The 15,983-nt window shown below is 40.3% G+C and overlaps 1 protein-coding gene across 1 annotated transcript in view; it reads right to left on the bottom strand.

Annotated features, from left to right (window-relative positions):
- Nucleotides 1–15,983, bottom strand: part of LOXHD1 (lipoxygenase homology PLAT domains 1) — a 118,487-nt gene that overhangs the window by 41,811 nt on the left and 60,693 nt on the right. The window contains exons 26-30 of the mRNA XM_033011102.2: nt 11,945–12,107; nt 9,215–9,369; nt 8,158–8,367; nt 6,665–6,788; nt 1,886–2,094 (exon numbers count right to left, since the gene is read on the bottom strand). Coding sequence (XP_032866993.2) covers nt 1,886–2,094; nt 6,665–6,788; nt 8,158–8,367; nt 9,215–9,369; nt 11,945–12,107 — 861 coding nt within the window. The remainder of the gene's footprint in view (nt 1–1,885; nt 2,095–6,664; nt 6,789–8,157; nt 8,368–9,214; nt 9,370–11,944; nt 12,108–15,983) is intronic.

The raw sequence follows: 15,983 nt of genomic DNA, 5'->3' as shown, positions 1-15,983 counted from the left end.
AAACTAGAATTGGCATCATGCTTCAATTCTTATGATCCTACTAAATCCTGGTCTGCTGCTTGGGCTATACAGAGGGCTTCTGGAAACTTAATCGCCATTCTATGCTATTTTCACATTGTAACTCATATTCAGAACTTCTTTCCTTCTTCCAGATGCTGCCAAATGCCAAACTGAGAACGAACTGTTCCTCACTTTTCCCAAGTAGGTAACTAGCAATTTTCTGCAATGTCCCTGAACACTGCAATTTTCTACAAGGAAAATATGGACTGATTCCATGGCAACCATGGCAGACTGGCATATCAATGTCAGCGCTGGAACATGGATAAGCAAGAAGAGACCTTCCAAGCAGAGGGCACTGCATGAAGGAAGGCAGGAGGCCAGGAGCAGATGGCTCCTCCAACCATGAACTGGGGGGTTACAAACTAGAAAGGAAAAATGAGCAAGAGGAGAGGCAGCAGTCTGGTGAGATCGCTGAGGACTGAGGTGAAAGAACATGGAAGAACTTCACGCAGCTTGAAAGATATATGCTATTTCTTTTTCTAACTCTGCATTTCATATGCAAACTTTTATTTTCTTTCCTATTTGTAATCCTTTCAAATTATTTCTTTTCCTTGTCTCTGTCTATTTCCAAGTGTTTTCTCCTATTTTCTCCTATTCTCTGTCCATTCCTCAAGCTACTCAGCCTCTTTTCCAGTGACCCTTTCTATTTCTTTCTTCATCCAGCTCAGTCTCTTTGACTCTGAGGGGTTATACTGGCGTTTTCCTTCCTTTCTATTCCAGCCCGTGTCTGTTCCCATGTGCACACAGTCTGGAAGAGACAGATTTATGTACTTGCTTCACTTCCAAAGTTTGACCTAGAAATGGAGAGGTAGAAAGTGCCACTAATACTCAAGTACTTGGAGTGCATTAAGAAAATGGCTTGATAATAAACTCAAGTTTAGTATAGCCACTTCCCAAGATGCCAGAATCCATTGCTTGAATGAAAACTAATGGGAGTGCTTCAGTCTATTAGCTGCTACAACAGGACATACAACTGCAAAGATTTTCTAATTAGTTAGGATTTCTCTCTTTATATTTCTTTCACTCATTTCCCTCTGAATATACAAGCATGCGCACGAAGAGGTAGGTTTACTGCAACACAGGGCATGGGGTAAAACCAAAATTAAATAGGCTCTTGAAGTCCTCAAATGCTGTGGGTTTCAGCTCTTGAGGACTGGAGCAGGCTTTCAGGAGACGGAAGTGCCATATGAAACAAGAATGACGTACACAAAAGTGCTGGAAGAGTCATGTGAAGTTTAAGCTCAGTGATGGAAAGTCTATGCAAATTCTGTCTCCCTGAGCAGTAGAAGAAAAAATGGCTCCTGTACTGAAATCTATTTGTGTATGTTACTTATGAACGATGATTAATTTTCTTCTCTAAGTCTGGGTCCTCCAAACTGTAAAAACAATTTTCATGTTTAGGTAGTAAATTATAAAAGACAAGTTTCTCACTGCAGGCACAATTTATGAAACCCAACTGGAAGTATTGTAAAAATCAGCTAAGAAAAAGACTGATAGAGGACTGCATCCTGGGAACCTTCACTGCATCTGTCAATAACAGGGCTTGACTAAGAAAAAACAATGCCAGAGATGGGACAAAACTGGGACATGTTACAGCTTCCTTATAATTAAAAATTATCTTTTGCCTCCCAAGGATCTTGGTTTTGTGAGATGTAAAAAGTACTTATTTTCATGTTCAGACACATGTGAAATCTTATTAACACATCCCTGTTTACATCCCTTTGTGACCCAAGTGCCTTTTCTTCACCGCGAAGAAAAACAGAAACATGTGCTTTCTTTGGCTATTTCATACACCTCCAGAACTTGTGCTGCAGTCACAAAGTACCTCCACTTTTTTGATCTCCCCAACATCTAGGCCCCAAACAGAAAATTTCTCTACTGAGCCATCTGCAAACTCGTCTTTTCCTTCTGGGAGATCCAGCCACAGCCTCTCCGTCTGCACTTTTGGAGGACCCATGATGATGAGGTACGCTCGGCTGTCGGTGCTGGAGTCGTATTCTGTGCCTGTTGTGATGGTGATGTGATAAGGGATCACTGCAACAAACAGAGGTTTAGTAATCAGAAAAACCACACACATATGCATTTACATGAGACTTCAGAAAATCAGGGGCTCATCCCATCAGAGGGAGCAGTTGTGCATGCTAAATAGGTTCACATCCCACTGAAGTCACTGAGCCACAAATATGCATGGGAGACTACTTTCCCATACACTTGGGACTGAATTCTGCAAGGGTTAATTTCCCCACACAACCCTGCTAGCTGCAAGGAGGTTATAAGTCCAGATTTCTCCCTAAAAGATGACAGAACAGCAAAGGGCTTGATTCCTTATTTACACCAAGAGGCCTTCCTGAAGAGGAGTCTGAGCACTTAAATCTTAAATAGGCTATTAGACCAAAATGATCTTACACTTACCATTCAGTAAAGGCTAATAAATCTGTGCTGACTCCAAGGTAAACCATCACTGAGTGAATGTCCCAGTACAACTGCAAATGTTCTCCTTTGTACTTCATTCAAGGATTGATGTGATCTATGGGGCAGCTGAGGGTTTCAGCATCCCTTTGCAAATCCAGGCAAAATATGAATAATCCTTGTATTAAAGGTAGGTCACTCAATAATTTTATACATTGCATAATAATATTGGTTAAGGGGAAAACCTTTAGGCCAAGGCTTGGGTCTTAGCAGGCTTTTCAGTGGTTTTCAGAAATTTCAGTTCAGCTGTTAGAAGTGAGGAAGTGCCAGACTGCTTTCAAGTGCTTTCCAAAAGCTCATTTGGGTAAACTGAACGGGCAGTGCAGAATTAGATGCTGAATACTCGTTTGATTTCTGAGAATGTTTGTGCAGGTCTGTTTGAACCATTCTGACAATACTCAGAGCCCTAAGACTTGCCTCATCACAGTCTCAAATCTCAGCCTGTATTTTCATCATTTTTTCAATTTTAAAAAAGGTTTATAAACCTTGAGAAAAAAACTTGGTAGTCTTTCAAATCACCCAGGATTGACATTTTGTTTTATGATGACTAACAATGTTTTGGGCATGAGATTTGTACTAGATACTCACATCAAGCTCAGAATATCTGTGCAATATCAGGAAAGTAATGAATTCATGCTGACCAAATCTGTTCTTATGACTGGACAGAGCAGAACCCAAAGAGATCCATTCAGCACCAGTTTGAGGATTTAGTGTACCAACACAAAATGAACTGATGATTAGGCAAGACTTATTGTCCCCTTTATGGTATTATTTACATTTCAGTGTGCACATCAGCATAATAATATGCATCGCATTCTTCACAAAATAACCATTGGAGCTGCTGGCATTAACAGGAGAAAGGGTTTAGCTGTAGGCAGGACAGATTGTATAAGAACATGCTGAGGGGTCATGTTTAGAACAGCTCCAGACTCTTCTTTTAAATAAAGTATATTTTGAATAGAGACAAATTTTTCTTTTATACAGTTTTTACCCTGATCTGCTGTGACAGACTAGGTTCACATAACTACCAGCATTTCCAACTGATGCTGCATCCTCAAGACAGAGTACTTGAAACGCTTATATAAAAAATGAGAACTATGAGAAACTGTTACCATTTCCCACTTTAAATAATGGATACAGAGACATAGAGTAGCTTTCTACCAGACAGCAGGAAACAGTTTGCTGTTCCTTTCTTTAAAAATTAGAAAAGCAATGCTTTAATTTATCTTCCCTCTCCATTGTCTCCCTCTTTTTCCAGGACTCCATAGCTCTACTTCTTCATACATTGAAGAATGCAAAACCTGAAGTACATGGCCACAGCAGGACACTATAGGTGCTCCAGCCCATCTCCCTTTGCCTCCTGCTTCCTTGAGTCCCTGCACAGAGCTCAGGCTGCTTGATGGTCTGCGTCCCCCTCCCAGGGGGATGTAGACCACACCATCTCCAGTAAAGTCTTCCATCATGGAGCAGGGTTCCCAGTTCAGACTCAAGCAGGTTCCTAGTCAACAGGACCCTTCTCTGTGCTCCATCCTCACATCACCTCCTGCCCTGCAAAGATATTCACCATCCTGATCACAACAGGGTCAGAACTGGGTTGCTCATATTGTCATCCCCTTTTCCAGGAAACTCCCAGTACCATTTCTCCTAATCAACTAATTAACAGCGGGCTTTTTATCCAGCTCAGGTGACTGTCTGGCTCACACAGTCTATCTTATCTGACATTCCTTCAAGATGCAGTTTCCTTAATGAGGCCATGTCACTGCAAGAGATAGTCGTGATGACAAATTCCAGGACTCAGAGAAGAAAGACCACCCTGGCACAATGGGGATGATGGGAACAGCTCTGCTAGAGAGGGATTCTCATGGGAGATGCTGATGTTTTACCCATTATTTGTGCAATTACATGGAATGCCAACATGACAGATGTTTTCCATTGTCTCACCACAGAAGTAATATCAGAAGGAACATGGGAATCGCTTATTTTTCATCTGAACATGATATAGGATTACAAAAGAATGATTGCCCCAAGACACATGGGTTGCAGACTTTGTTAAGCAATGCGCACCATTATGTCTGCTTTACAATTTAAAGGCATGGGACATGCAACCCAGGTATCACATCACAAGCTACTGAACATCAGCTGACCTGCAGAAACCATTTGTGTGAGTTTCCTTGGACCATGTCAGTGAGAGTTATCTTAAACTCCTAAGCCAAATTACATCATTTTACACTTGATTAACCATGGAAGTTTAAGATAAGTTTAATTATTTTGCACTTGCTTTGGACTAAGAACATATATAGAGACAGTAACTGTGACTCAGCTGTTGCCCAGTTACTTGTTACAACACAGTATCTTAACCATACATCAAAAATCTTAATTTAAAGCTATAAGACTCCATGTGGGATGACAACAAACTGTAGGTTCAATTTAGATGATAAGTCATTATCCTGGAACACAGAGGTAGTTAATCAAAAAGTATATAAATACAGAGAAAAAAACCTGTGTGGAAATGAAGTTTTAAGGAAATATTGATGGACTGAAAAAATTTTCTGCAAAGGTTAACTTCAGCTGGTGGGCACTGATCTTCCAGTCAGGACAGAAACAAAACTGGTGCGACTTTCCCACTTCTTATCGGAGGCGGCCAAGCAGACTATCCTCCCTGCACAAATCTTGCCTTTAGCAGTCACAATCCACTATATTTTACTGTTTATAAGGTGCAATCCAGAAATGGATTTTTCTTTTATATTCAGCTTTGCCTTGTCTCAGGAACCAAAGCCTAAATACGACAGTCTATAGTAGAGCCACTAACTGTTGCCATCAGTTATTTGAGCAGAAAATTCGGTCCAACCTTCGTGGACTCCCCATCTTCATCACCAGACCTTCCTCCTCTGCCTAGCTATAAGGCAGACCACCTTCTAGAAAAGAACAAACCCATCTGAACACTCTCAGTCAGTGTTCATTTTCTGAGAGCCAAGAGTCTTACCTGTGCTCTTGTTCAGTTCCTCATATCCCACACCCCTCCCAACCCAACAGCTGCTGTGGTGCAGCCACGAGTTGTAAGGAAAAAACCTGAAGGGTTCTGAAAGAAGTCACATTTAAATTCATATTAAACAAACATCTTCTGTGATGAGGCACTACTAGCTTGATCATGAAAAGGGGAGGTTGATTTAATGTGGCAAATAAGGTCTCAGGAAATTCAAAGCCGCCTTTGGTAATTCAGATCTAGTGTTACATGAAATATCATCTTGACTAGGTCAAAGAAAAAAGAGCTGATATCAGCAACAAGAGCTACTTTAAGGAATCATGTGGAAAAGAGTCTCTGATAGTTCAAGGCAGGCTCTTCTGGTGATAACATGTCTGACTTGCCTACTGCCCCTCTCACTCCAAAGAACTTTTGATCCTTTGAAGGACACTTCAGACAACATTATACAAAACTTGCATAAATTCTTCCCTTAACTCTATCAGACCCTGCTGTTCAGAGGGTAGTGTCACTTCTCCCCACCTCTGAAGTGCTCTCTGCAATGAAGTTGTTGGTAGAGGAGGAGGAAGTATAACTGTTCAGGTCAGTGGGTTTCTTTCTGAAGAGGCCCTATGGATGTTGATGACTAGTCGCTCTTCCACATTGGGTGGTGTGAATGGAGTCATCTAACTTTAAGCAACTAAGAGACATGATTTGCTATTGCAGTTGCCTGTAGAGGTCCACTGTGCATTTTACCTCACTGTGTCAGAAAACAGCATACCGTTGAATAACCACCTGCCTAATGATATTGTCACACTGTCCAAAGCACCACATTGTTTGGACAATTTACATCTGCTGGCAACAGAGAAGTTAATTCTGACAAGCTACAGCATCACAGATTTCCACAGAAGAGAAAGAAGAGGATTGGAAACACTGAAGTTGCTGTGAACTTTGTGGTATATTCCACTGTTAGGGTTAAAGAGCTATATAGGAAAAGCAACGAACACAGAAACACAAGCGCCGAGCCAACCTTTCCCAAAGAGGTCACAACACAAGTGAAGAGAAGTCGTTTGCTGTTCTGCCTCTCATTGTGATTCACCAGGACAAACGTAGCCTCTCAAGCACTAAAAGCTAAGAACACATGCAGGCATGCAGTCAAACATGGTGCTTGCTCACATGATCCTTCTTCTGCCGCCCTGACCAAGCGGGATTTTTTCTTCTCTTTTGGCTCTGCATTGCTATCCTGACTGGACATGCTGAGAGATGAGTCATCCAGGCTGTTTCGCTCACCATCATAGTTCTAGTTGGAAGACATGTATGGGAGGGTAATGAGGTTGAGTGCTCAGGTGTTGTCAACTGCTCTCATGTGCCTCCAAGAACAACATGAGAAGAAAACCCTCTAGTTCCCCAGGTAGCTTCTTGCTCAGTGTACCTTAAATGAATTTACTGCAGGTCATTCATTTACTTCATTGGTAACCTTGACAGGCTGTTTCGGGTGTGTGTTATAATAAAAGAAAATATAATGGACTCAGAAAATTCAGATGGATGGATCAGTGCCAGATTTGTTTATAGGGATACACACTATGGTGTCAGAGTAATGTACCTACTACAGGTCAAAGAGCATAAGAGGGACAGTACTGCAGAGTTGAATGATATGAAGCATCCATTGTAGTTGAAGAGTTACTGCAGATGCCTTCAGTGCCATTGTCCAATAAATGTGAGGCTCTTGCCACACAGTCACATAATTAAAAAAAAAACCAAACAAACAAACAAACAAAAAAAAACAGAAAAAAGAAAAAAGGAAAAAGAAAAAAGTGATTAGCTTTTCCTCATTATGAATAAATATGAACAATGGGGTAAGTGTGACCACAGGCATTCATAGCATTGTCTGCTGCAATTTTGTGAGGGAGCATGTGTCAATACTCATCCATGGTGTAACTCTTCTTATATCCATTCTGTTGAATTCAGGATGAGTCTAGCCCAGTTTCATTGATGATAAATTTACTGGTAACTGCCAATTAAAATGTCACTGTATTTTGCAAAGTGGACCCCTTAAATACAATGGACTTATAATAAGCTGCTTTATTATGTCTCACTGCATAGAAGCAAGAGAGCTCTATTAATCTTGTTTGCTAATTTTAATTATTTCATGTACCTTGAATTCCAATTAGCTATATTAGCCTGATAAGCAATAGAGAGCATTTCACTAAAAAAATATTTGTTTTTTTGAGTGGTAGCAAACAGACCAGACTTTTTAATTTTGGCAGTGGTGGAAGAAGGAGCAGAAAAGATAAACCTATCCAGTCCAGTGAGGGTGAAGTCAAAGGACCTAATATTTTGGCTCGAGGACTTTGAATAGTGGGACCCATAACTAACCTACTCTGTGGGCACAGAAAGCAGAGCAGTGGGGAAATATACTGTGCATCAGAAAGGTACTTTGACTCTCAGCTGAAGAGTTTCACTTAGAGTCCTTGTTTTTTTCTGTTGAAATTGCAAATTACAGAGCTAGTGATCCTTGGCTGCTTGTCTGAAAATCACAAGTTTGTTCTGGACAAGCCAAAAAAACCCAAGTCCCTAATGAGCTCTCTTAGACATCAACCAGATATTCAATCATTTTATTTTTATTAGTAGCAGTGGGTTGGGATTACAGCTTTGAGCCATAACTGTACCTGTTCATAAAGCGTACGGTCTATCTTTTTGTCCTCTTTCTTTTTAGAGAGCCAGCGTTCACACAGGAAAACAAACGATTCCTCTGTGGTCTCATCCAGGATCTCTACTTTTTCCAGGAACCAGTCAGGACTGAACATGCTATTGTCGTGACGAATCTTGATCTTGTACAAAATGCCAAGGTCCACAGCCTCTATAGTAAATGTATCCTCCTGCAGAGTGTTCAACAGCAGTTGCTTCTGTTAACAAGCTCTCAACAGATCATCTACTGGACAAAAGTAAATGGAAACTACAGAGCACAACATGTGTTTAAATTCCATCCCACATGATGGTGTTTGGTTAAAAGCTTTGCAGCCGTCTATAGAAGTATGTCTGTATGCTGAAATTGTTCTGCAGGGAAGTGTTTTGAAGCCTACTTCTGCTATGAGGGGAGCTGCACAAAATGTCACTTCTACAAGCAATTAGAATATTGAATTCCTGGAATTTTACATCCTGGTTTTTAAGTCTAAGCATTTTCTCTTTTCCAATCTAGTTAGATTTGAATGGACAATCTAGATAAAACAATTTTTGCCATCGTTATATCTGAGTATCTCCATATGAGGCTGTGAATATGACTCATGGACTGACCACAGAGTACCCCTTCTGGAGTTGTCAAACACAGCCACAGTTTAGGTCCCATCAATTTATCATGTTCTGCAGTGAATTAAAATATGTATCATGTACATGCGAATCAGTTGCACAGAGGCTGTGGGAATGAGAGAACTCAGGTTTTGTGTGTTCTCAAATATGCAGTGAACAGTTCAAGCCACTTTATATGGACCAAGCTCATAATTTGTCTATCAGTGACTTCATGGAAACATCCACTCATTTGCTGCAGTGCCCGTCAATTGTAATACCCAACTGACAATCCATACAAAGCATTTTAAGAGGTAATGGACATGGCAAATGGAATCAATCAATTCATCCCTCATAGGAACACTCAGCCTACAAAGGCAGTCATGAACTTGTTAGGTTAAAGACTGTGAAATGGAAAGTGTTAGTAACCCATTGCATTTGTACCTGTCCTCTTTCAAACTTGTTGAAGTTCGTTTCAGATTTGCTGAGTTTTCTCTCTCCCATGTCCCCAAGATCTCCATAGATATTTAGGAAAACGTTAGCATCTGTCCCAGCACCATAGACATCTCCAGTGAACACGCTTATCTTGTACGTGTGAACTGCAGAAAGAAATGGAGATGTTATTCCTGGACAGATGAATTATAAAGGCCTATCTTAGATACTGGATTTACCTAAGAAAATGGTCCCCAAGCTTTCTGCTCATCACTCAGGTCTTAGAGGTTTAAAATCCCACATACTTTATCCTTCCAGGCCTCTGGTAATAATCCAAAGATGAGGGAATCACTGGGCTGAAATTTGCTGAGTTTCCTTTTTTCTATCTAATCAATGCCTGTGTATTACTTTGATCATATAATGCACAGTTAAAAATGCAAAGAATCATTATGGTTATTACTGGATGTGATGTTGATAGAGGTGAGGAAACTCAGCACCTTTTCATACTGAGGCTCAAGGGACATATATCTGAGAATAAGTGATGCAGTGTTGTGAATTCCTAATACTCCATCTTCCATAAACAAACTCCAGGGATTCAGATGTGCAATTACTACCAGAGTTAATGGCATGTATCTCTATAAATTCCCCAAACAGAAAGAGAACAGGTTTCTGGGTCCTTTTGCTGAGACAGTATTTAATTAAGGAAGTGTTGGAGATGTATTGTTTAAGTACCCTTTCTCTTTAGCTTGCTCAATGATGATCCAATAAAGCCTCATCAAATCTTTAGTAACGTGCTTTACTGAACCTGTTAAATACTCCTATTTTTATTTTGCTACTCATTTCCCGATTACACAGGGAAAACAAACAGTTACTGAAAGCATCCTCTCCAGGAAAACAATTAGGAACTGTAGAAGTCTCTGATTACCCTGGTGGTATACAAGCCCTAGAAAATGACTCCTTACAAATCCTAGGGCAGTGCAGATGAGGAAGAGGCACAAAGTCTTACTTAAGATTCTTCTTTGTTACATTAACAGCATCAAATAAAATATCTATATTATCTTTTTTCTTCTGTACCTAGCTTTCCCAGTAAACCAGGGCCCATTCTGCTTCATAATCCATGAAAGATTTCAATTGATTTCTCTAAGAATTGGATCATGAGCATTCATCAGGCTAGGTTCAATACCAGGTTTTTGATTTGTCTCTTCACAACATGTTCTACAGAGTTACAGCTTTGTATTTGTAAGACAACTGACACATTAGTAATGAAGGAAGCAATGCACATAGTCTAATTAGTCAATTCATCCCTCTTTGGTGTTTACTTGCCAGTTCTAGAGACCCTCAGGACTGAAAAGTACTCTACTATATAAAAAGATAAACCTCAGAATACCACAAGCTGATTTTCCATTGCTGTCATTTACACTACATCAGTGCTCAAGATGAATGTGGACTCTTAGAGATGTAGAAGATATAATTCCTGTCCCAGATATTTTACATCTAAAGCAGAAATTCTCAAATTTAGCCCTAGCCCCCAGGCAAAAGAAACCTTCAGTTATCCAAAAAACCTATTCCATAGATTGTAAAACTTGGTTTAAGGCTTTGCCTTTAGAAGGAAGAAATTAGTCATCTAGGTTAATTAACATGTGGTAACTAATACAAGGTAAAGAAACAGAAGTTAGTAAGTTAAAGAAAATGCCATGCAGATGTCTAGCTGTCATGCCACTTACTAGTTGATATTAAAATTGTCTTTGCCTACATGGGAAAAACTTTCCCATGAGTTATCATATAGTTCCTAACAGGGGAAAAAGTACACCTGTCCCTTCTAAAGGCACAGTGCAAAGGCTTTAGCCTTCCTTACAACAAGGTACCACTTCCCTTGGCAAAGGAAAACACTTAAAATCCATATAAATTCTACCCTGACATTGCTGTATTTTAAATACAAATCAGACTCAAAGAGAAAAGAAACAGGGAGAGGAGTGATTTTCTCTGTTGAATCATCTTGTTTCCAGATGCAAGGACCAAAAATGAAGATGGCAGTCAAATTCAAATTGCTCTGCTCAAGATGTAGGAAGATTCATGACTTCTCTCAAGGGCAGAAGGAATATAGTATGGGGAAAGGAGGTTCTAGAGGAAAAAGAGTCAGTAACAGCTGGGCATACAGAGAAGCAATGAGTTTGGGATGAAACTTCAGTTCTTGTTCAGTTGCTTCAGCTACCAGGAGGACCAAACACTGAATGTAAACTCTTCATTCTCCTCCTCAGAGGCACTTTAGTGAGGTGAGGGTGTCTGCCTAGAACAAAATTTTCAGATGATGTGTCTAAAAATGTACCTGAAGAACTGTAGGAAAAATAACTTTTAGAAGAAAGAGGAGCCTGGAGCCTGAATCATACTGGTAGGGAAGGAAAGGAAGGGGCAGAGTGCACAGGACAGGTGAATTTGGGCACACAAGTAAAGATGTTTGCAGAGTCTGGAAAACAAGATGGAAGAATTTTGTAAGGCATCAGAGGAAACATGCAAACTATGCATATGAGAAAGAGTGTGACCATAACAGGTTTATAAATGTCCCATAGGAAAATAATGGTACTACTGCACAGAAGTGCTTTAGGTATAAGAGAGGGCAGAGAACAGGAAAAGAAAGGAATGTATGGTTGTACCAGTGTTGCATTTGATTGAACCACTCATCTACCAGTTTTGTTCCAAAAAATCATGTGAACAGGTTCCTACCTACTCTTAGGATTGTATTACCTTCTAATGGCTCATCAACTTCTTCCTCTATCTGTTTGAGTGTCCCATCCTTCATGAGTTTTTCAGTAAAAATATCAGTTGGTACCAGTTCTCTGATAATCTCACCATCGTCTTCAGACTTTGCAAGCCATCTTTCACATGGGAATGTGACAGTTTCCGAGCCCTGAAGTAAACATGACAGAGATAATATCTTCAAAACAATGTGAACACGTGTTAGTGTTTTCACTTTGAAAATACTCTGACATGTAGACAAGGATTTTCAAATTATGTATGTATGCATGTGCATGTAGATGCAGACCTGAAATAGTATACAGAAATATATTTCCTTCAGAAAGAGTACATATGAGGACTCTAAGATGAAGCACTGAATGTGTAGCAGTGAACAGTATTCCTAGTGACTGCATGAGAGTGGCTGTATGATCCAGCAGGTCTCCGCCTTTCCATTTTCAATCTTGTAAATTCCTAATCAGGACTGCACCATTCCCGTTGAAGCTGTTTTACTGAGACTCTGCAATCCCTCTTCAATCCTTATTCAGGCAGCAGTCTCTTTGAAGTCAGTAGGGGTTTTTTTCTGAGTCAATACTTCAAGATTTTGCCTTATAATTCTGTGACTCAAGCTGGTTTCGAGGCAATTCCCATACGTGCATTAAGAGGAGAAAAATAGTGATTTAATTTTTGATCTTTTGTTTTGACTTCACTTTGGTGGAAACAAATATGATTTTTATCATCAAACAAACAAAAACAATAGAACATGTGTTTTCCACTTGGTAAACAAAATCAATCCCAGACTACTCATTAAGAACAGACTCCTGTAAGGCCTCCAAGATGGTAAGATGCAGGCGGCTTTCTGTGTGCTGGGCACCCTGGGCTATGTCTCCGTAAAGAAAGGGCATGACCCATCATGCAAGTTGCAGAGCCCACAAGTCTGAACAGGAAAAAGAAGTTAGTTTTAATCTCACAGAAACTAAATAAAGGAAGAAAAAAATGGCCCTTTTCTCACTGACAACTTTATAATTTATCTCCTAAGTAGCACAAGCCCTTCCTGTTGTTTACAGTACTTTGTGCCATCACTTTCATGTATAACATACATATGAATACTGTGCACCTGAAGTACTCTCATGTAATTATTTATTGAATCAATACAGGGTCCTTTCTTCACTATTTTTACTATTTAAATACTAAAATAGTAATATATAGTAAAAGAAAGAAATATCTCTCACTGTAGCAACATTGAATATTGTTATCAGTGTGTACTAGTGCGCTGTCCTGCCTTGAGCTGCCAGATCCTGCCGCCCCCCGACACAGCCACCGGGGAGGAACAGGTTGTGCACCTAAGATCAGAGGCATACTCCAGTCCCTGATGACCTGGAATGAACAGGTCATCCTACCACCACACACAGATCCTGGCTAAGATGATCTGCAGGATCTGAACCCCTCCAAGGGGCTTGTGTGATCGAGTGTCTAGAGTCTGCAGCAGAATCATCCTTTGAACACACACAGCCCAAATCTTCTGCTGTCGGTAAACCACCACTTCTCCTCCTCTCTGCAGATCCCTGCAGTGCTGCTGTTTAACCCCAGACTTGCAATGTTTAACTCCATGAGACGGTTTGGAGCACGTCTTCTACAAAATAGTGCCAAGCAAAACCAGCAGCACTTTAGATGATTTCAAATATTTTTCAAAAATTTCTAGTGTTATTTGTGCTGTACAAGCAAAATGCAGCACCTAATGACTGGTCACACCACTGCTTCTGTCTCCTCATTTCTGTGCTGTCTGTCTGACCACATAATCTGTAATACCTCACTGCAGGTTGAGCTGATGAAGAGTGCTCATCTCCCCATCTACAGTCAGGGAAGAGAAGGCTTTCTAGAACGATGCTTCAGTGCTGAAACTCTCTCCCTGTGGTAGAGAACCCATTTCAGTTATGTTTCTCAATGAAGCTTTTAACTGCTCCTAAACATTCATAATGTTGTCTGTACGTGTTACTGATATGAACACTGTTTATTTGGTAATGGGATATCTAGGGACTTAAGTGCCTGCACAGTGGGGCATAATGTGCAGTTACTGCAAGAGTTAATTGTATCATTATTGTTAATCACCATGTCATTGCCACAGTTTTTATTGGAGTTTCCTTGTTAGTGATTGCATTAATATTTAAGTGACATAAAGTGCACTGGTTTATGTTACCATGGTAAAATCCTCTTGCAGGTCTGAACAGAATTTGTTTCATTGGAGTCTGAGTCTGGCCCTAAGCTAGAAGCAGGGTATGATCATGTGCTAGAAGTCAGTGCTTTGCCCTTCTCCAAGTTGTAACAAATGAAATATAATTATCAGATATAATTGGCATGCCAAGACAGAGCTTTATTGGCATGCAACAATCCTAGTTTCCGATCCAAGTGCTTTCAATTTAATCTGAAAAGTTAAAAAAAAAAAAAAAGTTACTGACCTCATTTTTCTTTTGCAGCATTACAGATATATCTACACACATCTTAGCAGTCTAATCAGGTAGCACAGCTTTTAGAAGCATTGGCAGCATATTTCTATCCTGTGGCAGGTCACAATATCCTGCGGCTGATCAGCAGCACCATGCAGTGCTCTTCTTTCTTCTTTTTTCCCATGCCATAATCAAAAGATTGGCAGAATTGTAAATCTCTCCATTTTTAAGTTGTTCATAGCTTTCCTCCTTTCCTCCACCTTCCCAGGTTTCTCACCATCTGTCCTTCAAAACTGCTGTAATGACTGCAGAGCCATGTAGCCCTGAGACCCTTTCTGGGATTAATGGAAGAGCACCCAACATGGAGCTCTTGGGAGCTTCCCAAAATGCTCAGTTAACAGTAGGTGTTGAAAGAGGCAGCCTAAGAATCTCTTTTCCTTTGGTTTCCATACTTTTGTGCATCCCCCTCTTCATCTTCCCTAGTCAATAATAATATCTCCAAAACCAATGTAATCTTGTTCATTAACATAATGAAGCTGTACAAGGCAGGGGTTAGTCAATACACAGATAGAGGGTCTGATAATAACAGACTGGCAAAAGGTGATAATGAGATATAACAAAAGGGTACTGGCTTGTGAAGAAGCTTGTATGGGAGGATACTGGCTTGAGCATGATGAGGAAGGTTCAAGGTGGACCTCTGAGTTGATCATGAGGCAAAGAGAATAGAACATATCCTGGAAATTTTGAAGGAGGAAGCAAGATGAGAAGTAGGTTCACCATGACTAATCAAGCTGTGTTTACACCAACACTTGATTTTAGAAGTCACTTTGGAAGGGAGCAAACCTAAGCATTGAGGTGGAGATAAAAGTTGACATCTCTTCGGAATAAGGGGAGATAGGACAAGACAGAGGAGAGACCCCAGATCTTTCCAAAGACAACTACATGTCCAATTCTGAACTTGTCCTGAAGATGTTATTTTCTTCTAACTTTCCCTGACCTTCTTGTTCATACAGCCAGCATCTGAAAGCAGGGCCGAGGAACAGTTTCTTATGGGGACAAGATCAAGATGACCCATCTAGCTGAGCTGCTTTAATCCTGTTGACGTGAATAACCAAAAGACTTAGAAACTAACTTGGGTGTTTTTTATATGAGTGATTCAGGGACTTGCACTGACAGGCATTTTGCTTGTCATAATTGTACTGACCCCCTGCATTTATTCTTCCAGAATTAAGGGACTCATGAAATTATTTCTTGTCCATGTTTAGCAGCAATACTTTTCATTTATAAATGCTACAACCTCTTCCCACTTCTTTCCCCATGATTGTTCAAAACAAAACTACACATGAAAATATGAAGCTTTGGCCTCTCGTGTCACTCAAACCCAACAACATTTAAATTAGCCTTGGGCACTCTGGGATGCCCAGAAACAGTGGTGCAGCACAGCACAGGAACATCTGCTCAGCCCTGTAATTCTTTAACTATATTTGCACAGCAGTGGTTATAAACTCAGGAATCTCCCCTCTCAGTGCAGCAAGCAAGTCATGCTAATGTTGCCTCCAAAATCAGCGGGCACATTGCTCCTCACACAAAAGGTAAAGAGTAACAAA

The sequence above is a fragment of the Tyto alba genome, unplaced genomic scaffold, assembly GCF_018691265.1.
Source record: "Tyto alba isolate M040663 unplaced genomic scaffold, T.alba_DEE_v4.0 Super-Scaffold_42, whole genome shotgun sequence".
NCBI classification, from domain to species: domain Eukaryota; kingdom Metazoa; phylum Chordata; class Aves; order Strigiformes; family Tytonidae; genus Tyto; species Tyto alba.
Note: the sequence above shows the minus strand (reverse complement) of the source record. Positions and strands in the feature narration are given on the sequence as shown.